Source organism: Siphateles boraxobius, unplaced genomic scaffold (assembly GCF_051911475.1).
Source record: "Siphateles boraxobius isolate OS27281-9 unplaced genomic scaffold, OSU_SipBor_1 8, whole genome shotgun sequence".
NCBI lineage: Eukaryota > Metazoa > Chordata > Actinopteri > Cypriniformes > Leuciscidae > Siphateles > Siphateles boraxobius.
This window is the reverse complement of record NW_027509208.1, coordinates 33,554,715-33,582,274: the sequence shown is the minus strand read 5'-3', so window position 1 is coordinate 33,582,274 and position 27,560 is coordinate 33,554,715. Positions and strand designations below refer to the sequence as shown.

Here is a 27,560-nt window from a genome sequence, read left to right as displayed (position 1 = left end):
GCAAGTATCTGCTATACTGTTATAAAGATCTCATTGATTTACATTACAACCAACAGAATTTCATCTTTTTTGTCCATATAAACATCAGCATCTGCAGCAAAATTGCATAGAGTGTTGCTCTGATTGGGCATCTGACATTAAAACATTATATTTTTCTATTATCTGTTCTATTTTATTTCTAACTATTATCAGGCTTTATAGGGTTAAGGGCAGATTTGACTAAGGTACTAATATGCACCGTTTAGGGGTAAATAATGTACAGAGGTGATATTTTAAAGGTTCTGCTCCAGTGACAAGCTGTGCAAGTATTTTTGCACAATTTGTTTTCTGTCAGAGAGCATTGGGTACTTCAGAGAACAAATGAAACTCTACATTTGTAGTGTGTAAAATATGGAGCAGCTCACCTCATCCCCATCAACCACATTCTGCCTCCAACAGAAGAGTGTTGAGAATATCAAACCACATTAATCTCCCATGCTCTCTCTCTGTCATCATACTCAAAGCATTCTCTGCTCAAACATAAATAAGCCCAGAGGCCATTCGTGTTGCAGGCAAATTAACGTCAAGAAATCGGTAAAACATTGAAAACAATCCATCAGAGTGTACTTTTGCATCTGTTCATCAGCGGTGACCAGGATAAAGTCAGACCCGATCGGTCTGGGCCATTCATTGGTGGCGTTGTGGAATTACCTATTGATTTTCCTCCTCAAGCATTCTGAAAGCTTTCTCTTTTTTCTGACAGAGGTATTACAGAGACAAAGCCTGAACTTGCATAATAGCCACAAAGATGCCTTTCTCTCTCTCTCTCAATCCATCCCTATTATCGTTCAGAATATCTGGGGTCACTAAGAAATTAAAACTTTTTAATTCAGCAAGGACAAATTTAATTCTTAAAGTGACACTAAAGACATTTATAATATTACAAAATATTCTATTTCAAATAAATGCTGATCTTTTGAACTTTCTATTTATCAAAGAATCCTTAAAAATAAAATGTATCAAAGTTTCCCCCAAAATATTAACTGTTTTCAACATTGATAATAATCATGAATGTTTCTTGAGCATCAAATCATCATATTATAATGATTTCTGAAGGATCTTGTGACACTGAAGACTGGAGTAATGATGCTGAAAATTCATCTTTGATCACAGGAATGCATTACACTTTACTATATTCACATAGAAAACAGCTATTTTACATTGTAATAATATGTCAAATTTTTTACTGTATTTTTGGTCAAATGAATGCAGCCTTGGTAAGCAAAAGAGGCTTCTTTCAGAAACATAAACCAATATCCATGACTGTAAACTTGTGACTGTTAGTGTATTGATCTAGGAACACTATCAGACAGTTTTCTGCAGGAATTATTGACCTTCTCTCTTCTCTTTTCAGCATCACCTCCATTTCCAAACACTCTTTCTGTGTCATCAGTGAGAGAATCCAGAGAATACTGACTCTGTTCCTTTGCTAAAATTACTCCTAACATCTACTTTTAGCTCACACACACACACACACACACACACACACACACACACACACACACACACACACACACACACACACACACACACACACACACACACACACACACACACACACACACACACACACACACACACACACACCTACCTGTTGATGGCACAACAAATGTGAATGTGCACATGAGTCAACTTACACACACAGAACTGAGAGAAAGATGAAAGATGCTTCACGCAAGCCTTTTCTGTTAATCGCCTCTGCTTCGTTAAATGCTAAACAAATATCATTCACAGAAGCATCTCCGTAAGATTCAGGCATTGAAGAAATGAAACAAAAAAGCATTTAAAGCAGCGTGATATTAAAGGCCACTGCATGGGCCCTTCATTGATGCTCACAAATTGATTTTCCTCAAGGGTTCTGCAGTGAAGAAAGCTTTGAGTGCTTGTTTTAGAAAGCTGAAGGCAGATCACTGCTCATGTGTCAGGCTGTTAGAGACGTCATCTACAAACAATTATCAATTTGAAATAAGATATTAGTAAATCTTTATGCTGAAAATGCGCTAATAATAGCATAATAGTTTAATAATAATAGTTTACTAACTTAAAATCTGCCAATCAGCTTATTTTATATTCTAGCTTGTCATCGTTTTAATAAATTATTTATTAAAAAATTAATAAGTTGTCATAAATTACTGTGTCAGCATAATGTTGCGGTTGATTCACAGTAATTCGTAGGAAAATGAACCAGCATGCATTAATTTCACTGTAAATGCCTTACTACAGTAATTTATTGTAAAATAATACTCTTTAATCCTGTAAATTCCTACAAATGTTTTACAGTGCATGTACATTCTGGTAGTATCAGTCAGTTTATCAGATGTCTTAATCGCACATTATAATGATGAGAGCAGGTATATTATAAAAAAATAATTATAAAAGTTACTCAAGGCATTTTGTGACTTCAATCAAACAGGGTTGAAAATCAGTGCGAAAACGACTATATAGGAACTATAATCACACCACACATTGTTCACTCTCAATAATCTTATGCTTTGTGACTAATCGAAATTGTCACTGCAAGTTTTTTGTATAACAGAGTGGAACTTTTAAGCAAATTTATGCAAAGATTAACTGTACTAATGAAATACTACTTAAGACTGAAGAGAATCTACTTTATAAGGGGAAACTGTCACATCATAAACAGGGTTGAATAGAAAGCACAGAGCAAACCAAATAATAATTCATTATTATGTCATGATGATTTTAAACGGGGTTTAAACAAGCAACAAATACTGTCCACTAAATATCAAACAGAGTCTATTCGATGCAATATCTTATCAGTAGCAAATTTGGGCATACCGAAAGAAAACAAATAGCATCGTTTGATTTCTGCCAGTGGACCGGATTACAGAGCCATTTATTTCACTATGAAACAAAAATCAGGCGCATAAATCGCCACATTAACTCGGAGAACGCGTAATGCGCGCACATCACCCGCGCGCACACACACTCAACACACACACACTCGAGATCCATAGATCCACTCACCTCTCTGCTGAGCTCCACAACTCCGCCACAGCAGCCCCACGAGCACGAGAAAACCAGGTGTGTTCATGTCCCAATATCCCTGTTGTTCATGAGCGCTTGGTCGAACACCAGGAACCGTCCAGGATCCTTCAGTAACTCCTCCAGTGACTTTGGGAAGTTTTGGACGCTGGTCTGGCTGAGCCCTCCTATCCCGAGCGCTTTGAGGAGGGGGCGTCCCGTCCCGAGCTCACATTCCTCTGCGTTTCCTCTCCACGAAAACTTCTACAGCATCAGCTCCCTACCTGCAGAAATAATCTCTAAAATCAACATAATGGATAAATATTTAAATATTCGAAACTCCGTATACTTTTTAATCGATTAAGTGGCTATTTTTTTTTTTTAATTGAATTCAACAAATTACATTTGTTCCCAGTTTTGGATAAAATGGTATCCCTGTTACTCATTCTGGCATAGTTTTTATTATGTTATGTTTTAGTTATTATTAAATAAAATTTACTGTTTACTAGCCAAATAACACCAAGCAGCACTTTAAACTGTAATACTGACACATCTCAGCACTGTAAAATAATCCTGTAAAAAAAAAAGGGTAAACTACTGGCAGCTGTGGTTGCCAGCATCATACCGTAAAAATGTGATGTGTTACTGTTTTTGAAATTAACAGCTAAATACCATTTTGTCAGCTGCAATATTAAACTGCACCGCTATATGGTATTACATTACAGTTTTATACTGTAGCTGACAAAGTGTATTTAGCTGTTAATTTCAAAAACAGTAACACACCATATTTTTACAGTATGATGCTGGCAACCACAGCTGGCAGTTGTTTACCTTTTTTTTTTTACAGGATAATTTTTTAGAGTGTAGGGTAACACAGCTGTAAAAACCTCATATAAAATATGTTGAGGAAAAAAGTTTTATAGATATTATATGTTGCATTTTCCCACTGCTTTGTTTTTTTGTTGCAAAATAGTTTTAATGATTAAATGTAAAAATTTAAAAAAATCTAAATAAAAAAAAATCATTGAATACTATTATACATAAAAACAACCTAAAATAACATACCATGGATCACTTTTATGATAATTGCATAACATTTTTGCAGCTTTTTGACGCTGAAAAGGTCGTTGTTATTGTATTGTAAAGAGTGACCAAAACATATTATTTTTTGTTCTACGGAAGAAAGAAAGTCATACAGGTTTAGAACGATATAATAATGCGTTGAACTAATGAACTAATTTTCAACAACAGGGATGAGAAAACAGAAAACTAAATCCAATAAGTGCATAATGTATTCATGCTGTGATGCATGCTGGGAGGGGAGCTCACAAACCCTTCACAAATCAGCACGATTCTTCCATATGAGCTTGTTTGTTCAGACTCTGTTAGGCTAGCTGGGACAGTTTTTGGAGGAATAGCATGTAACTCACAGTATCTGCACAGATCATTCCCAGATCATAGTTGTGCAGTAGAAGAATGAGAGCTGAGCTCTGAGTTCAGGAGTTTCTGGACTTCCTCTGCTCCCTCTAGTGTTGGACTCACAGATTTGGTCTCCTCTGTATATTGCCCAAAAGCAGACAGTCCTCATTTGGACAAATGGAAAGCATGACCTTTTCTAAACAAACATCTACAGGCAAACACACACTGTCAGTGATTATAATGTTTCAGTTCATCGGCCTGTCAGTCCTCCACACTCTTGTGTTGCTGTTGCCCAATTTAAAATGGATGCAAAGCCAGTTTCTCCTCACAGGGTCGATGGCCCGGATCTCAGTTATGCACTCGTAGTGCTCAGACTGACATCCGGCTGGACACTACCACATTCCTGATGGATGTCAGTTGAGTTTGGCGGGATTGAGACACTTCGTGTGAGGTAAAGGTGTGAAAGCCAAGCAGTTTTGCTCTCCAGTGCACTCTTTCCTCATTGAGTGGCTGAGCAATGTCCCGTTTCCAGCTTTCGTGGGTGAAGACCCATGCGGCGGCTCTCTGGATGAAGCGCTTCCGTGCGGATGCTGAGGAGAACCGAGGATTGGTGGAGAGGGATGAGCTGGCTCAGACGTATGGAGACTCTCAGGCTTCCAGTCCAGAAAACCTGGAGGACGGCATTCCTAGCACACGGATGAAAATCACTACATGGGAGGCGGGTTGGAACGTCACCAATGCCATACAGGTGAGCACACACACACACACACACACACACGCACACACACACACTGTAAAGTCTCCTCCAGCACGTCCCAAAGACGTTCTGTGAATTTAAGATCTGGACTCAGAGGAGCATCAATTCATGTGTGAAAATGATTCTTCATGCTCCTCAACCATTCTTTCACAATCTGAGCCTGATGAATCTAGACATTGTCATACTGAATATGGCCATGATGTGTCTTCCTACATGGTTATTTAAGAAATGAAAAGCTACACACTCTTTCAATTAGGGTTAGAAGAACTGATGCCAAACATATAAAATGCTAGAAACATGATAATCACTGCAAAAATGATCTAGACCGTTAAGTATTTGCCTATTTAAATCCAAACACTGAATTTTTAAAAAAAAATTTTTTTTGGACGGGTAGTGTATAAAAATGCAATGATAAATTCTTGGAAATATTGCAAAGCTAATGTGCTAATGTGCAGGTAATGTACTCACACCACAACACACTAAAAATGAATTACTCTTGCTGGGAGTGTCACATATTTGCACAAGCTGTCTACGTTGTTTTAGCAGCCGATTCAGAAAATGAATTATGTAAATCGGATATCGGTGCCAAAATAAAAGAAGCTAGATTAATCTGAGTGTTGGGTTTTGAGGATGCAGCGCACCAACACGATCTTGCGTACTTACTGCATCAGCGCACTGCCAGCATACACTCACCGCAATCAGATCTGAATATAATAACTGCTCATAACACTCATACCCAACGTTTGTCATCAATCATCAGCGGAAAACACAAATAAACATTAAAGTCTGTTTACCACCTGCTTCTTGTGAGCTGTAATAATGCAACATTCGCCAGACAAACAGTGCTTTTGCATGAAAATAATACGGAATATCTAAATATCTAAACATTTCTAAAACAAGAATTTACCTGTGAAGCAATTATCTAAGATAATAAGACTTAATTATTATGAATACATTTTTTTCTTATCAAATATCCAAATAGTTCCTTGTTTTATGAATAAATGGGATAAATGCTTTTTTTGCAATGGGATAAGGAAAGTATCTAAACTAGAGTATAGATATGCTGGTTAGTGATGAAGATGCTGTTTTTTTTGCGCTCGAGTGCTTCTCTCAGAAGTGTGAAGTGAATTCATTCCGGAGTGTTTGGGAAGTGTTATGTTATGCTCCTAAATTAAAATGTTAAGTAAACGATCATCAGCCAGTTTTCCACCCTCAGATGCTGCATGCTTAGAGTGATTGCACGACTGTTTGTGTGCGTTTGAATATGCCTTATTTACTTTATAGCAGCATAAATCCTTGTTTATGTGAATGACACTCCATTACCTCATCTGCTCGTTCCCATTTGAGGCTGAGGGTAATATTTAGAGCTGTTAATGATCACACTGCTCGTTATTGCTGCTTGAGCTTGTTTAATTCATCCTTCTGCTTTACTTTAGAGCGTAATGTCCCTCTCTTTCCCTCTTCACCCATCTGTCTCACTCTCTGTGAATCTATCTTTCCTCTGAAAAACACTCGCTCTCTGCTGTCTACATAGGCATCCGTTTTCTAAAGCAGCATCCCATTGAAGTTTGCACAAACACTCTTCTGCACCTCACGTGAAACACACAGGAGATTTGACTCTCAGTTGACGCAATGCTATCGTACGAATTCGTACGAATTGTTACGAGTGAGTAAAATGTGGCTTATTTGTATGAATTTGTACGACCTCACTCGTACAAATTCTTACTATTTGTCTAAACCCCAGCGACAGTCAGGTTTAAGGGCGGGGCCAGGGTTAGGTCAATTCATACGAATTCATTTTTACAAATTCGTACGAATTGGTCGACTCCAGTAGAGTTTGACCTGGAGGTCAAGGTTTAGTTGGTTATGCTCAGGTAACCCTTACTGTTAGATGCTATGTCCATATTTCCATTTTTTTCATAAGACATTTCATGACTTATATTTTCACTTGCCTGCTGTCTCTGACGTCACAGGATAGCTGAGTGTCAAATGACATTTACGACGCAGGTAAATTTAAGAAAAATGTCCAGAATTGGGTGCCTATAAGCAAAAATGGCAGCATGCAGGTCACAAACTTTCCCTGAGATTATGCATGGTTTTCGTCCCTATCCAGTAAAGCGTGAATCCAGATTTCATCTTTAAACAAAGGCTCAGACTTCATCAGAAAAATCATGGACGGAGCTGATCGTGACAAACAGAAATGCTCAATCTATCAGAATGTGCTGCCAACTCAATACTGAGGTTAAGGTGAGGGTTTAGGTTAAGGGTTAGCATGGGTTAGCACTGTGATTGTCTGACATGACCAATGAAATCTTTAGAATCAGCTGTGGGGTGGAGTTTGCGCTTAACTGGTTTGGGAAAATAAATCTCATTGAGATGAAAGGGAATGCTAACGGATAGCTCTCTCCAAGTGCTGTAGATCTCCCTGTGCTTGAAATAAATTGCTATGAAATAAATTTGTATTTGTTACTTTTGACCCCATCTGCCATCTTATTCACAGAACTTGTCACAGTGCAACACAAGCTGAGTTTTGGCCAATACAGTTAACATTTGGTACAGCCGTCAGAAGTGTGTTTCTGAAGCTTGAACGTGTTGTCCGGGTCGGCAGCTCACTAGAGTCTGGACTCCTCTTTCTCTCTTTTGTGTGTGTGTGTGTGTGTGGATGATGAGCTGTCGTCTGTTCACAAGAGATACAGTCATTAGGACCCTGAGAGGAAATGAATGCAGTGTTGTATCTTTATTCATTGTGTCTAACACAAAGCAATTTACAAACAATTACAGTCAAGATAAAATATCTGTCACTTAGCGCCTCTTTAGAGATGACTGTGACTTCATTAGTGGAGGGGTGTGTGAGAGGGTGTGATTTCATTACTCCCATCTGCTGTACGGCTGTGACTGTGTGTTTCTCACAGCTGTGTGTGTGTGTGTGTGTGTGTGTGTGTGTGTGTGTGTGTGTGTGTGTGTGTGTGTGTGTGTGTGTGTGTGTGTGTGTGTGTGTGTGTGTGTGTGTGTGTGTGTGTTTGTAAAATCTCCTAGTCCTCTTTATATGCATTTGACACTAGCATCAACCCTGTATGTGCTCAGAGGTTGCTCAATCATTGCTTAATGGAGTTCTCTGTTATGGTTCATTCAAGTATCAACTTTGGCTCTCATTTATCATAGAATGATTTAGGAGTAGTCTGTGTGTGTTAGTTAAGCCTGGTTCACACGGGACGATTTTAAAATTGTCGGCCGATTTTCCAAACCTGAGAGACCCCACACACGGCGATAAAAAATACCGGGTCTAACAGTTTTGGTCGTACAGTGTGTGGTGCACAGCCACACGGCAAAATCAACACATCACACACAAACCGATTTGACTCCCGAGCATTCCCAGGTCAGACGGAAAATCTCGCAAAATCCCTTGAGATCAAACGTGACTTCAGAGTAAAAAATCATGGCGGATGTAGAGGATGCAGTGGCGATAGTTTGTAGTTTGTTTTTAACCGAAAAAAAACGTTATCAAAAAAAAAGGCGATGGTCAAAGAAGTGGAGACAACGCGAGCATGGACGGCTGTTTTGATTCTGTTTCCCGGTGCTTCCTCTGAGCCTCGTCACCTCGCTTTCTGATTGGCTACACGCCACAGTCCACAGGCTGCATGCTCGTTTGTCCCCGGGGGGCACCACACACGAGGAGAAATCGGGCCAAAAAAATACAACATGTTGGATATCCCCAATTTGAGATCGGAGCGGTCCCGACGTCCTTCCGAGCAGATGAGAGCACTCTTAACACACCACACACGGCAGGAATATCTGATCAGAATATTTTACCATAATCTGAGCATACTTAAGATTGTCGGAAGGGGTAAATCAGGCCTAAAATCGGCCTAATTATCCTGCCGTTTGAAGCAGCCTTTAATCCTGTGATGGACTGGACATCCTTCCAAGGAGTTTCCCTGGCTTTTGTCTGAGAATCGGAGATAGACCCCAGCATCCCATGTGTCTCTACAGAGGACAAGTGGATGGATGGACTTAGGAGAAGTAACAAATAAGAGTAACATTAAAACAACAATGGGAATGTTGCTGGCCTGATTTGAGGAATCCTTAATGTCTGGAGGACAAACACTGCAGGAAGATGCACACTATCAAACTGAACGTTAGGTGTTTGATCCAACCTGATCTCATGAGAAATGTTACGTCCCACGTGTAAAGCTCGTCTAGGGTAAAGGAGTAAACAGTGAAAATAGAAATAAAAAGATTTGGGGTGAGGGAGTATGCACATCCCCTGCCCTGCACAACAGGCCCATTAAATTTACAAAGATTTATTAATAAAATATGTATAATTTACAGAGTAAGAAGCAAGGTAGACTTCAGGAGGGGTGGCGCCAAAATAACAAACAAAAGTACCCTCTGACTAGTTAGGGAGTAAAACTACTTAAACTACCAAAAGAAAACAAATAAACAACAGAAATGTACAATAACTCCCTAACTAACCAACCAAACAGGAGAAAAGATATTACAAAAAAAAAAGACACACACCTCCATGAAAGCTTTAGCGTAAGTTCTGCTGAGAATACTCAATTGTTATGTCACTTATTACCAAGGGGGGTTTCTTCATTAGGGCGATTGGGCGACGCACCACCAAAGTGTGAAAGGGACTTTTTCAATCACATTCACAATCTCATTCAACCACAGAGTTACGCTAGCCGTCACTGTACCTCTGGATATAGTCCAATCAGCGTCATGTCACGTTCTGTGGAGTACCGCCTCTTTTTGGGCGATTTCACTCTGGCTGAGAATCGCCCAGAGTGTTCCCATAGACTTACATTCAAAGATGTTTTTTTTCAAACTGCAGGCACTGCAATGCATTCTATATGGGTTCCGGGAGGGCTCGCACTAACGTGCTTACTTCAGCAAACGTATCCTTAACTTGTGTAGCGATTGGTGGGAACAAACATACACTATTCATATATGCCACCTACGTCACTAGAAATAGAACGCCGCCATATTGACGACCGATCTCGCCCGGTTTGGCCGCCCAAACTGCCCATTTGAATGAGAGAGAAAGACAGAGATACATGGATAAAATTGGAGGCGTCAGCTGGCAGCCACGGCTCACGGCTAGCTTTGATTAATCTGGATTAGGCCTGTCGCAATAGTCAATAAATCTATTAATCGCACGATAAAAAAAAGAGCTCGAGCTTTCCATTTGCATGCTTTGTTTTCCTCGTCTCTCTCTCTCTCTCTCTCTTTCTCTCTCTCTCTCTCTCTCTCTCTCTCTCTCTCTCTCTCTCTCTCTCTCTCTCTCTCTCTCTCTCTCTCTCTCTCTCTCTCTTTCTCTACCAAAGAGACTGGATGACAACTCTGTTTAAGACATAACCGACATATTTTACGTGAAAACGGACATTTAAACATAATGTTGTGTGTATTTGTCCATTCAGACACGAAACAGAGCTCAATTCATTACTCGTGCGCTGTATAGGGCTCTATGGCTGCACGCTTCGGGTCGGATGTGTGTGCACAGAAAGATGAGACCTGATACAATATGAGACATTCATACAATACGAGACATTTCTTCTATCCTTTTCTTTTGGTATAGAATAAAATACCAGTTTGGGGTTCCTCTTTCGGCTGTTGTTGCAGCAAACTGCACAACATATTGCAGGCATTACTGAGACGTCAAGATGGCGGCGCAAAGCTACAGTGACGTCATGTGAACCGAACGAATTAAAAATCTTTAAGATTATGTGACAAATAATATTTGAAAACAATTTTGAATTTGAACAACAAGAAAAAAAACAATACTTTAATATCTTTATCAAATGTGATTAAAAAAATAAAAATAAAAACGAGAACGAGAGTTAGAGAGACTGTTGGGACATCTCGCGAGCTGAGGCCAGTTGAACTTGAACAACGTCATGGCGAACGCAGTAAATTCTATCGTGTCATTAAAAGAAATACCATTCAGCCGTCGTAGTAATCAGGACCAGAGTCAGGTGTTCATGGGCCAAGCAATCATTTCAGGAGCAGAAGCAAGTAGCAACAGGAACAACAAGATCTAGGAGGGCCTTGGGAAAAGAAGACAAGCAGAGGCTGTCTAAAGAGATATTTATTGCTGACCATTTAAATACTCGAGTGTTGGAAAATCTCACTTTGTTTTTACAATCAGTTTAGGAAAGGATGGTAGCAGTCTTTTTTACTCCTAGCATTGTATTTTGAAATTTGTACATTTCATTCGAACACCAACACAATCTTTATCCTACACATCAACGATTCAGTCAACAATATTTGTCGCCACCTAGTGGAATCTTTAATAAAAGAAACCATCTGAGTGGATTGAAAATGCATTTACTGGTCAAAAACCCTTGTCAAACTCCATTTGAGCTTGAATTTTGGTCAAATGTTAATTAACGTAACACACACACACACACACACACACACACACACACAAATCATCCCTGTCGGACGGAAGCCTTGTATGTCCAAAACTGTTACTTTTCAGGAAACGAAAGAAAACCTGTTTTAAGTTGATTACTGCACATCTCAAAACCTAAAGTTAAATCTATTAAAAAGTCAGCATGCGATAAAGTTGATCTGAAACATTTGCCCCCCCCGCCCCCTGAGAGATTTTGCAGGAGCCGCCACTTCTTATTACCTTCTCATCTAACCAATCGTGTTCTAATACTCGTAGTATAAAAGATCGGTACTTACACATGAGTTTGCAGATGCTGATGCAAACATTCACCTTCATCCTCCCCACCACCACCAGGTTGGTCCTGCCCAAACCTCCCAGGGGGTCGGCTGAGCCCCTGCCTTCGTCTTGAGACAGGACATGCAGAGTCCGTACCCTCGGATTGCGAGCGGATAACACAATACTTGCTGAGCTGTTAATTCATTTATGCTTTGTTACGTCATTTTTCCTCCCAAGTCTTTATGGTAGAACTACAGCTTCCAGCGCGTTTGAGCATGTGAAGGTAGAATCAACAATGAGAACTAATGGTAGACCTCTATAGGCTACAATAGGCTTTAACTTAGTGAGAGTTACACTGTCTCAACTCTTCACATCACAAAAGGGCAACAGCAAAAGGCAGGTGAGGGACACAGCACTCTGGGTTGCGTTCCAGTCCACTTTTAGACACATACTTGCGAACTTCCCTCGGGGGAATCCCTGCCGCCATTTTGAAGTGTGTTCCACTTCGGGGAGTGGACAAGGAAAGTTTATATGGGCAGACCCTCGCTCCCTGGATTTTGACTGAGGGAGTGAGTCTACTTCATATGTACACTTCAGGCAGCTCCATATACCACAATGCAACACGATTGTGACGTCAATGCATATTGCGTTTAATTTACCCCACCACAAACAACTCTATGATATATTATTTTTTTTATTTAAACAACTAAAACACACCAATATACATAAAGAATGCTGGATTAAACAATTTTGTAAGGAAATAAATAAATAATTCTTCCTCTCCACAATATTCACCCTTTCCATTATTATGCTTTTGAATCATGTAGAGAGAACTATTTAGACCAGTGTACATTCCTTATTCTTGTAATAACCTTCTCTTTTCTATTTCGTCCTCCAGACGTTGTACTCCCAACTAATGGATTGTTTTTAAACAGATATCTTCATTTACTTTCTTTGTTCCATTGATTTTTCCACATCTTTTTTATTTGTCTGCTAATCACCACTTTAGCGACTGACTTATTTCATATTTACATGTACAGGTCCTTCTCAAAAAATTAGCATATTGTGATAAAGTTAATTATTTTCCATAATGTAATGATAAAAATTAAACTTTCATATATTTTAGATTCATTGCACACCAAATGAAATATTTCAGGTCTTTTATTGTTTTAATACTGATGATTTTGGCATACAGCTCATGAAAACCCAAAATTCCTATCTCAAAAAATTAGCATATCATGAAAAGGGTCTCTAAACGAGCTATTAACCTAATCATCTGAATCAACTAATTAACTCTAAACACCTGCAAAAGATACCTGAGGCTTTTAAAAACTCCCAGCCTGTTTCATTACTCAAAACCGCAATCATGGGTTAGACTGCCGACCTGACTGCTGTCCAGAAGGCCATCATTGACACCCTCAAGCAAGAGGGTAAGACACAGAAAGAAATGTCTGAACAAATAGGCTGTTCCCAGAGTGCTGTATCAAGGCACCTCAGTGGGAAGTCTGTGGGAAGGAAAAAGTGTGGCAAAAAACGCTGCACAACGAGAAGAGGTGACCGGACCCTGAGGAAGATTGTGGAGAAGGACCGATTCCAGACCTTGGGGGACCTGCAGAAGCAGTGGACTGAGTCTGGAGTAGAAACATCCAGAGCCGCCGTGCACAGGCGTGTGCAGGAAATGGGCTACAGGTGCCGCATTCCCCAGGTCAAGCCACTTTTGAACCAGAAACAGCGGCAGAAACGCCTGACCTGGGCTACAGAGAAGCAGCTCTGGACTGTTGCTCAGTGGTCCAAAGTACTTTTTTCGGATGAAAGAAAATTTTGCATGTCATTCGGAAATCAAGTTGCCAGGGTCTGGAGGAAGACTGGGGCGAAGGAAATGCCAAAATGCCTGAAGTCCAGTGTCAAGTACCCACAGTCAGTGATGGTTTGGGGTGCCATGTCAGCTGCTGGTGTTGGTCCACTGTCTTTTATCAAGGGCAGGGGTCAATGCAGCTAGCTATCAGGAGATTTTGGAGCACTTCATGCTTCCATCTGCTGAAAAGCTTTATGGAGATGAAGATTTCATTTTTCAGCACGACCTGGCACCTGCTCACAGTGCCAAAACCACTGGCAAATGGTTTACTGACCATGGCATTACTGTGCTCAATTGGCCTGCCAACTCTCCTGACCTGAACCCCATAGAGAATCTGTGGGATATTGTGAAGAGAAAGTTGAGAGACGCAAGACCCAACACTCTGGATGAGCTTAAGGCCGCTATCGAAGCATCCTGGGCCTGCATAACACCTCAGCAGTGCCACAGGCTGATTGCCTCCATGCCACGCCGCATTGAAGCAGTCATTTCTGCAAAAGGATTCCCGACCAATTATTGAGTGCATAACTGAACATAATTATTTGAAGGTTGACTTTTTTTGTTGTATTAAAAACACTTATTTTATTGGTCGGATGAAATATGCTAATTTTTTGAGATAGGAATTTTGGGTTTTCATGAGCTGTATGCCAAAATTATCAGTATTAAAACAATAAAAGACCTGAAATATTTCAGTTGGTGTGCAATGAATCTAAAATATATGAAAGTTTAATTTTTATCATTACATTATGGAAAAAAATGAACTTTATCACAATATGCAAATTTTTTGAGAAGGACCTGTATATGCTTATTCCCACTTTTCAAAGCCCATTTTGCTGCTTTCTTTAGTTTAAATGTAACTTCTCTAAGCTTCTTTTGAGCGTGCATCTCTACAGTAATGAGTAGCAGGTGTGAGCGTTCACCTCTCTCTCTCTATTCTGTACCCGGTAGAGCGGCAGAGAACATATACAGAGAGACACAGAGAGAGAAAAGAAAACCACCAACATACATCTACCAGAATATACACTACCATGATACACATTCATGGAATGTAACTGAAAATATAACTATTTTATGAGTTGACAATTGAATATAAATCCATTCAATTTGATTAATTTTTTTTTAATGATTTTTAGAGAAAAACTAACATCGCGTCTACATGGGATGCTTCTACTCTGCAGCAATCCACATTTAAATTAAAAGGCGATGGGTGGTCGACTCCTTTACGGTTACTGCCCCACGGTTGTGGAATAAACTTCCTTTTGCGATTAAAAATTCCCCAACTTTGGACTGCTTTAAGAGGTCTTTAAAGACCCATCTTTTTAAAACTGTTTATTGTCTTTGAAGTGTATTATGTCTGGTATTATCTTGTATATCATTGTTTGATTCTTCTGTTTTTTAATTTTAATTTTTTAATTATCTTATATTTGTTTACCATACTGTGTAGCGCTTTGGGTTGGAGAAAAGCGCATTACAAATAAAATGCATCATCATCATCCTCACTGATTATAATAGGTTCTGTTTGCTTTTGTTGCTTCACGCTGCTTTCGTCTGAGGTAGACACAGCATATACGTATTAATTACATTGTATGACTTAATATGAATTCACCACCGATTGGCCAAACCGTGAAATAGTTACAAACTCTATTGAGAATAAGTTGGTTTGATCACATCAATTAAGAGCAATAGTAACTCTCATGCTTAACTTAATACAGGCAACTCTTGACTTACAGTAAAGGCGATATATACTGCTAGCGAAATCAAAGAATGAACTGTTGTGATGTCATTTTGAACAAAGCATGCCAAAACAATTTGAAATTCTTCATTTGGAATTGCAGGGAAAGTTCACACTGGCTGGTTGACACCATTTGTCCATGACAGTGATACAATGGGTAGGTGTTGCTCTGAAGGTCCGTCGAGGTCAGACGCGAGTAAAAAACATGAACGTACAGGAGAAAAGCTGCTTTAAACTGTAATTCTAACTGAAAGCAACACTGACACTGTTTTTCATGTTTAAAACTGTAAAACTGCTGCTTTACAGCAATCTATTGTATAAAGTGCTGTATAAATAAACATGATTTGGCTGGAGTGCTGAATCACAGAGCTGGTGCAAACATCCCTTATGAAAAATAAGTGTATTCAACTGTGCTATTGGTATGTTTCTTTTAAACAATTTGTTTGATGTAATTCTCAGAAATATACGTTATGTACATCTCAGAGCTCAAGTTAAAATTTTATATTTGACTTGTACTGAAAGAAAGGTCTAAGTATATTTGGCCTATACTTGTACTCAATCTGTTGTTTGAGATATACTTAAAAATTGAATGAAGTATTACTTAAATTATTTTAAATACTTTTCCCCCCACATCGCTTTACATACAATCTTATGAACTTACATTGTTTGAAAATATTGATTTGAAAGAAAACAGATATGCTCCTAATTCTGAGAATAAGATTTTTTGTGTAGGCTAGTCCACTGGTAGTGTACTTATAAATTTACTTCAAATCTACTTTACTCTTTCCGCCATTGACTGAATTTTGCGGGATCCATGTTTTCACTGTTACATGGTAGGGGGCGCTGTTACAAATCTCCTGATAAGAGTACAGATTCTCCGCATCAAAACAAAGGTGAAGAAGAAGCAGAAAGTGATCGCAGACCATCAAACATTTAACATCAAGTTAAAAACTGCCTAATGTTACTGAATGAAATGTCGAAGAGGAGCGATTTTGAAACTTTGAGGGTGTTGATGGACTTGATCTACTCCATCTGTGTTTTGATCATCGTTCTGAATCCATTCGAGATATCTTTGACAAAATAATACCTAAATAGAATATAGTAGTATACTTAAAGTGCAAAAATAGTATATAAATACTAGTAAACTATAAATTATGTTATGTTCAATTAAAGAAAACTTACAAGTATACTTTCAGACAATATAAAACTACTAGACTAGTAGTTTACTGAGTACACTTCAAAGTGTACTTTCACAAACTTAAAGGATTAGTTCACCTCAAAATTAAAATTTCCTAATACTTTACTCACCCCAATGCCATCCAAGATATCCATGTCTTTCTTTCCTCAGTGGAAGAGAAATTAAGTTTTTTGAGGAAAACATTTCTAGATTTTTCTTCGAATAATGGACTTCAATGACAACCAGCGTTTTGAAGTCCAAATCAATGCAGTTTCAAAGGTCACTGTCGATTTCACGGGCGCCGGCGGAAGTACTGCCCCACTCGACAGTGCGAAGCATAGACATAGGCCCTGTCCCAAATGGCACACTTCATGTGGACTTTCGGTCTCGTGGACTTAAATTGCGCGTGCTCGCCTAGTCTACGAGTCCGTTGGCCGTCCCATTTAGCATTTTAACGCTCTGAAGTGTGCTCAGCAGCGCCCCCTTTGTACCCTTGAAGCGGTCTTCCGCGAAGCCCGCATAGATGCAAGCTCCACGCACTTTAACTACCCAGTAATCCTTGCGAAATGCCAATCAGAAAACAGATGGGAGGAGATTTCGCTCACGGACTGTTAACATGGCTTTATGATATAGGCCTACATTTTACCAGTTGTTACTTACAGTTTATACAAATATTATCGACCAGTGGTTGATATCTCAAACATAATAATAGCGTGTTAAATAATACGATCGCATTATGATTCATTACATAAATAGAACCGAATGTCATGGCTTTACTGAGTCATATAAACGTAGTATGAATATTGAAACCTATACATTTTTCTTAAACTCATTTACATTTTAATTTTGTGTTAAAATTGAACATTATGTATTATTATGTACAACTGTGTAATGATAGCTTCAGAATCTGTTAGGCTATACGGTAATATATAGACCAACGTATACCTGTGTGTGACAGGCGTAGTTAGTAGGAGATATACGTTATTGGGGTCGACACAGTTTTGTTCATGCCGCTAGAAGTGGCGCAGTTGTTAATAAAGAACCGAAACAGAGCAACGCTTCCATTGCCTCATTTATACATGACATCCTAACATTACATGGTGTCAGAAGTCAACGTGACAATATGGCAAAGTTTTCTCCACCCGAAAGTTTTGACTTCAGTCATCCCGAGCTCTGGCCTGAATGGAAGCAGCGTTTCTACGGATTCCGAATAGCCACGAAGCTGGACAAAGAGTCGGGAGAAGTTCAAGTTTGTACACTTTTGTATTCTCTCGGGAAGGAGGCAGAACACATTGTCAGTACATTTGTGTATGCAGCGGATGGCGACGAGAATAGGTACGACATAGTTTTAGAGAAGTTGAACAATTACTTTTTGCCTAAAGTCAACGTGATACATGAACGGGCGAGATTTTATCAGCGTGTTCAAAAGCAAGGTGAAAGCATGGAAGAATTAATTCGTAGCTTACATGAACTGGCTGAAACATGCACATTTGGAGAAGCTAAAGGTGAAAACATAAGAGACAGACTGGTGATTGGTGTTCTGGATAAAGATATGTCTAAAAGATTACAAATGATGTCTGACTTATCGCTTGAGAGAGCATGTAGGCACGCACGGCAATCGGAGCAGATAAAAAGTCACGTTTCCGAACAGACTAGCTCTTCAGCATTGAATGAAGTCGTACGAAGGAAGCACATTGCATCATTTCGACCAAAAGGAGCATTCAAGCCAGAAAGATTAGAGAGGAAATGGACACAGAGAACAAATAGCCAGAAAAACACACGATCAAATGACCCAATGGTGGGGAAATGCACGCGGTGTGGTAAACAACATCCAAAGAGCATCAACTGCCCAGCGAGAAGAGCAGAGTGTTGAAAGTGTGGTAAGAGAGGCCATTATGCTATTGTGTGTCGTACTCTACATGTTGCTGATGTAAATGTAGTGCAGGAAGAGCATGAAGATTCGTTTTTCCTTGGAGCAATCACAGTAAAAGACTCAAGTGACGCATGGTCCATAACCTTGAGGATTCAAGATACGGAAGTGGAGTTTAAGATAGACACTGGTGCTGACATTAGTGTAATATCGGAACAAACTTATAAAGCTCTCAACACAAGGCCTGACTTAATGTTCGTGAATGCAGCGCTGGATTGTCCAGGAGGGAAATTGAGAAGTTCAGGAAAATTTGAGACAAGCACACACCATAAGGGAAACAAGTACTGCTTTACTGTTTTTGTCATAGCAGGTCAGTCTGTTAATAATTTGCTGAGTCGAGAAGTTTCTGCTGCTCTGGGATTAGTTCAGCGGATTGACGATGTGAGTTCACCCGGTGAGTCGGTTGGACTTTTGAAAACCGCTCCTGTGAAAATCAAGCTGAAAGCAGATGCAGTCTCATATGCCATTACGACAGCCAGGAGAGTGTCGGTTCCCTTACTTTCTAAGGTGAAAGCTGAACTAGACAGGATGGTGAAGTGTGGCGTGATTGAAGAAATTACAGAGCCTACTGAATGGTGTGCGCCGATGGTGCCTGTGCCTGGGAAGAATGGCCAGGTGAGAATATGTGTAGGCCTAAATCGTTTAAATCAAGCAGTTGAACGTGAAAGGTATATTCTACCAACCCTCGATGATATACTTCCCCAGTTGTCAGGTGCAACAATGTTTTCACTATTAGATGCAGCGAGCGGATTTTGGCAAATTCCTCTGGAGAGGGAGAGTGCTAAATTCACAACATTTATAACACCGTTTGGGAGGTATTTCTTTCATAGGCTTCCTTTCGGAATCTCCAGTGCACCAGAGATATTTCAAAGAGAGATGAATAACCTCTTAAGAGACCATGAAGGTACAGCAGCGTACATGGATGACATAATCATCTACGGGGAAACGCCAGAGGTTCACGATTGTCGTTTAACCTTGAGGACACTTTCTGATGCGGGATTGAAACTCAATGATGAATAATGTCTGTTGAAGCAAACGCAGATACAATTTCTAGGTCATATCATTGATGCTCGCGGAGTCAGACAGATGAGAAAAAGGTTGAGGCTTTACTGCATATTCAACCTCCACAGAACGTGACAGAAGTAAAGAGGATTTTGGGAATGGTTCATTATTTAGGTCGATACCTACTTGGTTTGGCTGAAATAACCCGCCCACTTAATGATCTCCTTAAAGCTGATACAGTTTGGATCAGTCATGCACAGGAACAAGCGCTCACAAGAGTCAAAGAGCTCATGACTGAAGCACCAATCCTTTCTTTCTTTGACGTGAACAGACCAACCATTGTAAGTGCAGACGCTAGCAGTTATGGGCTAGGAGGAGTCCTTTTCCAGCAGCATGATGGATACTTGAGACCTGTAGCTTCCTGTTCGCGTACCTTAACTAACACCGAAAGAAAATACGCACAGATTGAAAAAGAATGTCTCGGTGTGGTGTGGGCTTGTGAAAGATTTTCCAAGTACTTGAACGGTCTGGACAGTTTTGTAATTCACACAGATCATAAACCGTTGATTCCGCTCATCAACAACAAGGAAATTGACATGGTTCCTTTGAGATGCCAGCGACTCTTGATTTGACTGATGAGGTTCAATGCTAAAGCTGAATATGTGCCGGGGAAATCACTGGCTGTAGCTGATGCTCTTTCTAGACATCCATCTTCGACACCACATCTGGATTCAGTGGAGCTTATGAATGACATTACGGCTTTGGAGGAGTCCTCTAGAGCTGCCTGGCCAATGTCATGTACACGACTGAACGAGGTCATTGAAAGCACAAAGTCTGATCCTGAGTTGCAGGTGGTGATAAAGTACGTAAGGCAGGGATGGCCAAAGTATCCTTCACAAGTTTCAGAGCACGTCAAACCTTACTTCGCTGTGAAGGATATGTTGTCCGTGTGTGATGACCTCCTGATTTACAGTGACAGGATCGTTATTCCAAGTGTCATGAGAGCTGAGGTCAAGAGGAAACTTCATGATGGTCACACGGGGATCGTCAACTGTAGAGAGAGAGCAAAACAAAGTGTTTGGTGGCCTGGGATTAGCAAGAAGATCCATGTATCTATAGAGAACTGTGCTTTCTGTGAAATAAATTAGCCAGCTCAACACAGAGAACCTCTGATGAATACCACATTACCAGACGCACCTTGGGTGATAATTGCAGCTGACATTTGCGAAGTTAACAAAAAACACTACCTTGTAGTGGTTGACTATTTTTCTAGATTCATCGACATTGCCTATCTTCCAGATATGTCAGGAAAGACGGCGGTATTACGCTTGAGCAACATGTTTGCCAGGTGGGGTTGTCCTGATACCCTAGTTACTGACAATGGTCCGCAATTCTTTGGTCAACAGTTTCAGGATTTCGCAACAGCTTATAAGTTTCACCACATCACCACGAGCCCGTATTTTCCACAGTCAAATGGTGAGGCTGAAAGAGCGGTGAGAACCGCAAAGCACATTCTCAGGCAGGAAGATCCTTTTCTAGCTCTCCTAGCTTACAGAGTTACTCACATCCAAGTCACAGGATACAGCCCTGCGCAGTTGATGCTTGGACGTCAGTTGAGAATACCAGTTCCTGTGCTGGAAAAGAAACTGATGCCTGAGTGGCCTGATTTTTCAAAGGTGAGAGAAACTGACAATATGGCGAAACCTAATTACAAGCTTTATTATGACAGGCGTCATGGTGCTCGACCTTTGCCCGAACTCAAACCTGGAGATCCTGTTACAGTCAAAACGGACAATGAGAAAGGATGGAACAAGACTGCTACGGTTGTAGGTAAACACACAACACCAAGATCTTACATAGTTCGCACGGAGAATGGAGACTTGAGAAGAAACAGAAAGCATCTACGCTTTTTCAATCCATCTTCATGCCAACGTGATTCAAATGAAGAGAAAAGTGTGGATGAGGAATTGGCACAAGCTGAACAATATCCAAGTGATCAGGATCAAAACGTAGGACAAGAAGTTCCAGAACAGCCAAAATGGTTGTTACGCGTAAATGAAGAGTTGTAAAACAGCCTGGATACATGAAAGATTTCATAGTTAGTACATAGATTGCCACGTGAGGCAGAATAATCCTCGGCTTCTATGTGGGTGACCGGTAGTCTACCCGGAATCCCTAGATAGTCATTCATGATTCTAAAGAAGATTTAAGTTCTAAACAATTGTTGAATAAGATGTTTAAAATCATAAGGAAAAGAAGACACTGAAAGATGTTTGTATTATCTTTATTGGTGTTTGTTGTTGTTGTGACATTCTTACGTGTTACAGGATAATATTTGAAAAAAGGGAAGATGTAATGATAGCTTGAGAATCTGGCTATATATGGTAATATATAGAACAACGTATACCTGTGTGTGACAGGCGTAGTTAGTAGGAGATATACGGTATGGGGTCGACACAGTTTTGTTCATGCCGCTAGAAGTGGCGCAGTTGTTAATAAAGAGCCGAAACAGAGCAACGCTTCCATTGCCTCATTTATACATGACATCCTAACATTACAAACTGTATTGACATTTACATAACCATGACATCTATTCTAATGCCCAGGTGGCATATACAAATATAGAACTGTAAAAGCAGGCTGTGTAGTTCACATGGACATAAGAATTGGGATGCCAAAGACTGTAATTTTTTTAATGATATTTGTGATATTTTTCTATTAAAGGCACTGATGAGATGACCTTTAAGTTTATTCAGCTTCGACGTCTGAGCTGAGACCTTCTTCCTGTTTCCGGTGTGACGATCGAGTCTCCCAAAAATACCTCTCAATGCGCCCTCGCGGACTCGCGCTAAGGGCCCTATAGGTCTGCACTACATGACGTCACCGAAGTGTGGACTCTGAGGAAGTCCACAAGTCCGGAGTGTGCCATTTGGGACAGGGCCATAATAGATACATAGCCGCTTTGGAACGTTGCTGCGATACGTCAAAGCGTCCGCCATTTTGCGGAGGGCAAGACTGCACTGTAATCAAATGCAAGTAAACGGTGAGCTGCGGTTTTTCTGGATTAAAAAAAATACATTAATCAACTGATTTCGGTGGTTTGTACGTGGTGTACAAAAAATTCCATCTCTAATTATTTAAAATCTCGATAGTTAGACTTCTAAAACATTTTTTTTAATAAGGAATTGTCAAAGCTCAGGCTTGTCATGAAGGCTATCTGGCTTTTTATTCTTCGATGAGAAATGTGAAGATATAATTTAATTTTTACATTAAATTAAATAAAGTTTTCTTATTGTGGAAAAAGTATTTACTGTGATTGACCTATGTGATTGACCCGATTTTAGCAATAACAAAGATAACTGATGGATCCCTTATGGTAATACATATGATATGATACAACTACAGTGCAATGCAAATAGTAAATATAAGATAAAGTGAGAAGTAATAGTAAATAGTTTAGTCAATAAAATAAACAAACAGTATACGTCAAATAAAATAGTAATGAATAGTATAATTAGCCTATTTAATATCATAAGTACATACTAATACAAATATTGATAATAGCATATAGTTTGTGTATAATATTATAATAATAGCAATGGAATAAGAAATATCAATTACAGTATAGACAATAAAAAAATAAGTTAAATAGTGACTATGAATAGTAAAATCATTTACTATTTTCAGCATAGCATTTACAGCATAGCTGTAATAGATTGATAATTGCAAGTGGTATAATATTATAATAATAATAAGAACAGCAAATACAATGTAATATCAATTGCAGAATAATATAGAAAATATGAAAAATATGAAACGTGATAATATTGATCATTAAACTGACATTTAACAAAAAGATTTGTGTAATTGTATTTTATATAGGCCTACATACAGTGAAGAGAATGTATATATAAAATAATTTATATATTTTAAAATATTCGTACATAGGCTATATAAAATAAAATGTCACAACCCTGTCTCTTTTTGTGAGACTAAAGATCGCCCGTTAGATCATATAGAGAGAGAGTTGCGACAACGGAAGTTCGAAATGCTTGGTTGTCACGAGCATAGACATCATATAGAGACTAGATGCCCTATTGGCCGCTGTGGCGCAAGAAATGCGGCCGCCATCTTAAACCGGTCATACTCCTATTTGCGTTGCACAGCAGCAGTAGATGCCAGAGCACTGTGCAGCATATTCCTGCTCAAATCGGCGGACCATCACTCAGGGATTACTTTACACAAGTAAGATTTAACATTTAACATTACCGTACTATTAGTTGTATTTTGTGAACAAAATATTTAATGTGTCCTGTATCGTAGCTGCGTGTATGACCTTTGCAGCAAAAAAACCCGCGTGAAAATCAGTTCGGTATTCAGTGAGATATGATTAATTAAATGCGCTGGCAGCTCATTGCACCTGCCAAACAGATTACACTGAGCGGAGCGGGTGACCGGTTTAAGATGGCGGCCCCACGGCTCGTCCGCGCCAATAGGCAGAAGCGGTCGATAGGGCGTCTATCTACATAGACATAATAAATACATAAGGTGTTTCTCAATGTCAAGGAAGGATCCTCGGAAGCCGTTATTTCGAGGATGCTACGTCATCGACATCCGTCGAAGGACTGTTCCAATGTCTAGGATCCTCAGAATTTCAACCAAGGACTGATCCTTCGTTCGAAAAATATCCCATACACAGGAAAGGATGCATATGTGTAGCCTTCGCGCTCTCAATTCACCCACAATCCTATGCGCCAGCTTTACTATCTTGTTCAAAAAATAAAAAATGTCAGACGTTAGCGGAGTCGGAGCAATAACGTGGCACTATGCTTGTACATGTAAGATACCATACATTTGTTATAACCGTTGTACATATAAGTAAAGTTTAACGTTTAAGTGCCAGTACAAATTACTACCGTATTGATATTACAAATTATACAGATATATACATATTACGTTATTCATGGCTAACTGAACCGGACCTGTCATTTAGCTTGGTTGCCGTTACCGGCATTTCTTTTATAAATAACTAGTTAAGTTGTACAAAGTAATTTAACATGATTAGCAGAAGAGAATTCTTTTAAAAGCATTTAAAATCGTACTGGCCCCAAACTTTTGAACGGTAGTGTACATCACAACTTTTTGATCTTTTTGAATTTTTGCAGCGCCAAAAGCGGACCTTTTCACTGACGTAATGACGCAATGACGTGCACTTGCTAGCCTGTTCCATTTACGTGTTCTCCGAATGCTAAAGAGGAGCCTCGCCTAGCCTCTGAAGGAAATGACTTGGAAGGATCAATCCTGCCAAGGAAGTATCCTTGACATTGAGAAACTGCTATAGACGCCCTATTGGCCGCTTTGGAACGTTGCTGCGATACGTCAACGCGTCCGCCATTTTGCGGAGGGCAAGACTGCGCTGTAAGCAAATACAAGTAAACGGGTGAGCTGCGGTTTTTCTGGATAAAAACAAAAAATGTTTTTACATTTATCAGCCGATTTCAGTGGTTTGTATGTGGTGTACAAAAAGTTTCATCTCCAGTTATTTAAAATCTCGATAGACTTATAAAAAAAATGTAATAGGAATTGTCAAAGCTCAGGCTTGTCATGTAGGCTATTTGGCTTTTTATTCTTGGATAAGAATTGTGAAGACCCCCATACTGAGATTTAATTTAATGTTCACATTAAATGAAGTAAAGTTTTCTTATTGTGGAAAAAACATTTTCTGTGATTGACCCGATTTTAGCAATAACAAAGATAACGGATGGATCCTTTATGGTAATACATATGATATGGTACAACTACAGTGAAATGCAAATAGTAAATATAAGATAAAGTGGGAAGTAATAGTAAATAGTTTAGTCAATAAAATAAACAAACAGTATACGGCAAATAAAATAGTAATGAATAGTATAGTTATATAATATCATAAGTACAATAAAACAATCATACAAATATTGATTATAGCATATAGTTTATGTATAATACTATAATAATAGCAATATAATAAGAAATATCAATTACAGGATATAGACAGTAAAAATAATAAGTTAGTGACTATGATAGCATAACTATAATAGATTGATAATCGCAAGTGGTATAATATTATAATAACAATAATAATAAGAACAGCAAATACAATGTAATATCAATTGCAGAATAATATAGACAATATGAAAAAAATATGAAACATTATAATATTGATCATTAAACTGACATTAGATTTGTCATTTTATTTTATGTAGGCCTACATACAGTGAAGATAATGTATAAATATGCAAATATTATTTATATATTTTAAAATATTCCTACATAGGCTATATAAAATAAAATGACACAACCCTGTCTATTTTTTTTTGTAAAATTTCAGTTCTCTTACGAGAGGTTCTCTCGTATTGCGTAAGTTTAGCTTACGCTACGGGAAAGATTCATCTTCTCGAGATACTGAAGCCAAAAATTATCCTTAATTTTGTATAACTTGTCAACGCAGTGCAGCAGCTAGCAGACCTAGAGCAGGCCATCTCGCATGCTCATTGGCTGCCCTGCGGGCAACTGCTGCAGCCTACCAGTGCGCCCGGCGTGACGTCACGCCCAATGAGGGGCGCCCGCGCCTTTATAGCGTCACAGCCCGCCAGATAGGCGTGGCTTAGCATATAAAATAGGGGCTGTAGGCTGAATTCTCTGATTTTTCGACTCTTCAGCGAGCTCTTCGCATCGCTGGATTTGAGAGAAGCCACCGCCGCCGTCGAACAGCAAACAGCCAGCCTAGGACAGCGCTGAGGAAGCCGGCCGTCTTCGCCACCTTCAGCCATCCGTGCGAGCTACGCTATCCGGCGACGTATCCTTTATTGCTATTATTCTAAAAGAGCAGCGAGCGTCTTTTTAAAGATGCCTCGCACTTCCTGCGGCTCGTGTAAAGCCCCGCTCAGCGCCGGAGACCGCCACCTGATCTGCGCTCTCTGCCTGGGCCTGGAACACGCAGAGCTCGCCCTCGCGTCCGGGGGCTGCGAGCTCTGTGAGGAGCTTCCGCTGTCGACCCTGCGGGCTCGACTCGAAGCATTCAACACCACAGCGGTCAGTCCGCCTCCTGTGGGACCGCGCAGAAAGAAGCGCCGTTCCCTGAGACAGCCGGAATCTGTGGCCACAGCAACGCGCTCGCCGGGGAGAACCTCCCTCGAGCCTCGCTCTCGCCTTCCCCACCTCTCCTCACCGACGCGCAGCTGCCGCTTACGAGCCTCACTGCCGTCACTTCGGAGGATGAGTCCGTGGGACATGTCATAAAAGACTGCTGCTCTATCCTGGCATCAGACAGCGAGGAATGGTCGCTTCACTCCGCCTCCTCGTCAATCCAGGAATCCGCCCGTACCCGCGCTGGAGCTGACGCGGAACTTATGCGCCTGCTGACGCAAGCGGTTGACCGTCTCGGGCTCGAGTGGTCGCTGCCGAAGGAACCCGCGCCGAACAGGCTCGACGGCTGCTTCCTTCAAAGTCGCCGCCGCGCAGTTTCAGAAACCAGGCCCGCTCCATTCCTGCCGGAACTTCATGCGGAGCTGACGAAGTCGTGGAATTCACCGTTTTCTGCTAGACTTCAGTCACAGGCCTCCGCGTCGCTCTCCCGAGTGGACGGCGCCGCCGAGAAAGGGTACACAGCGATTCCCCCTGTGGAAGAGGCGGTCGCAGCGCACCTTTGCCCGCCCTCCGCGAGATGGCGGTCACGGTCAGCCCTCCCGTCTAAAGCCTGCAGAGCCACTTCCGCCTTGGTCGGCCGCGCTTATGCCGCCTCCGGCCAGGCAGCATCTGCTCTTCACTCGATGGCTGTGCTTCAGATCCTGCAAGCCGACCTCCTCCGTGAATGGGATGAGAAGGGCCGGGACCCAGCTGCGGTTACGGATTTGAGAAGCGCTACGGATCTCTCTCTCCGCGCCACCAAAGCCGCAGCCCAAGCCATCGGACGAGCCATGGCCGCGTTAACCGTGACGGAGAGGCACCTCTGGTTAACG

At 40.4% G+C, this 27,560-nt stretch overlaps 2 protein-coding genes and 1 long non-coding RNA gene across 13 annotated transcripts in view; 1 reads left to right on the top strand and 2 right to left on the bottom strand.

Moving 5' to 3' along the window:
- The window catches only part of lama2 (laminin, alpha 2), a 419,939-nt gene extending 416,749 nt beyond the window's left edge, over positions 1-3,190 (bottom strand). For all 11 annotated transcript variants that reach the window (XM_077221106.1, XM_077221108.1, XM_077221107.1 and 8 more), the window contains exon 1: positions 3,028-3,190. In XM_077221106.1, the coding sequence (XP_077077221.1) occupies positions 3,028-3,094 (67 nt within the window). In that variant the 5' untranslated portion in view covers positions 3,095-3,190. The remainder of the gene's footprint in view (positions 1-3,027) is intronic.
- Positions 3,191-4,960: 1,770 nt separating this feature from the next.
- Positions 4,961-27,560, top strand: part of LOC143729384 (vesicular inhibitory amino acid transporter) — a 38,373-nt gene continuing 15,773 nt past the window's right edge. Inside the window, exon 1 of the mRNA XM_077220613.1 lies at positions 4,961-5,191. Coding sequence (XP_077076728.1) covers positions 4,961-5,191 — 231 coding nt within the window. The remainder of the gene's footprint in view (positions 5,192-27,560) is intronic.
- Positions 10,414-10,552, bottom strand: LOC143728721 (uncharacterized). The gene is made up of 2 exons (XR_013199880.1): positions 10,523-10,552; positions 10,414-10,466 (listed from the first exon to the last, which is right to left on the bottom strand). It is a non-coding gene; the product is annotated as an uncharacterized LOC143728721 (long non-coding RNA).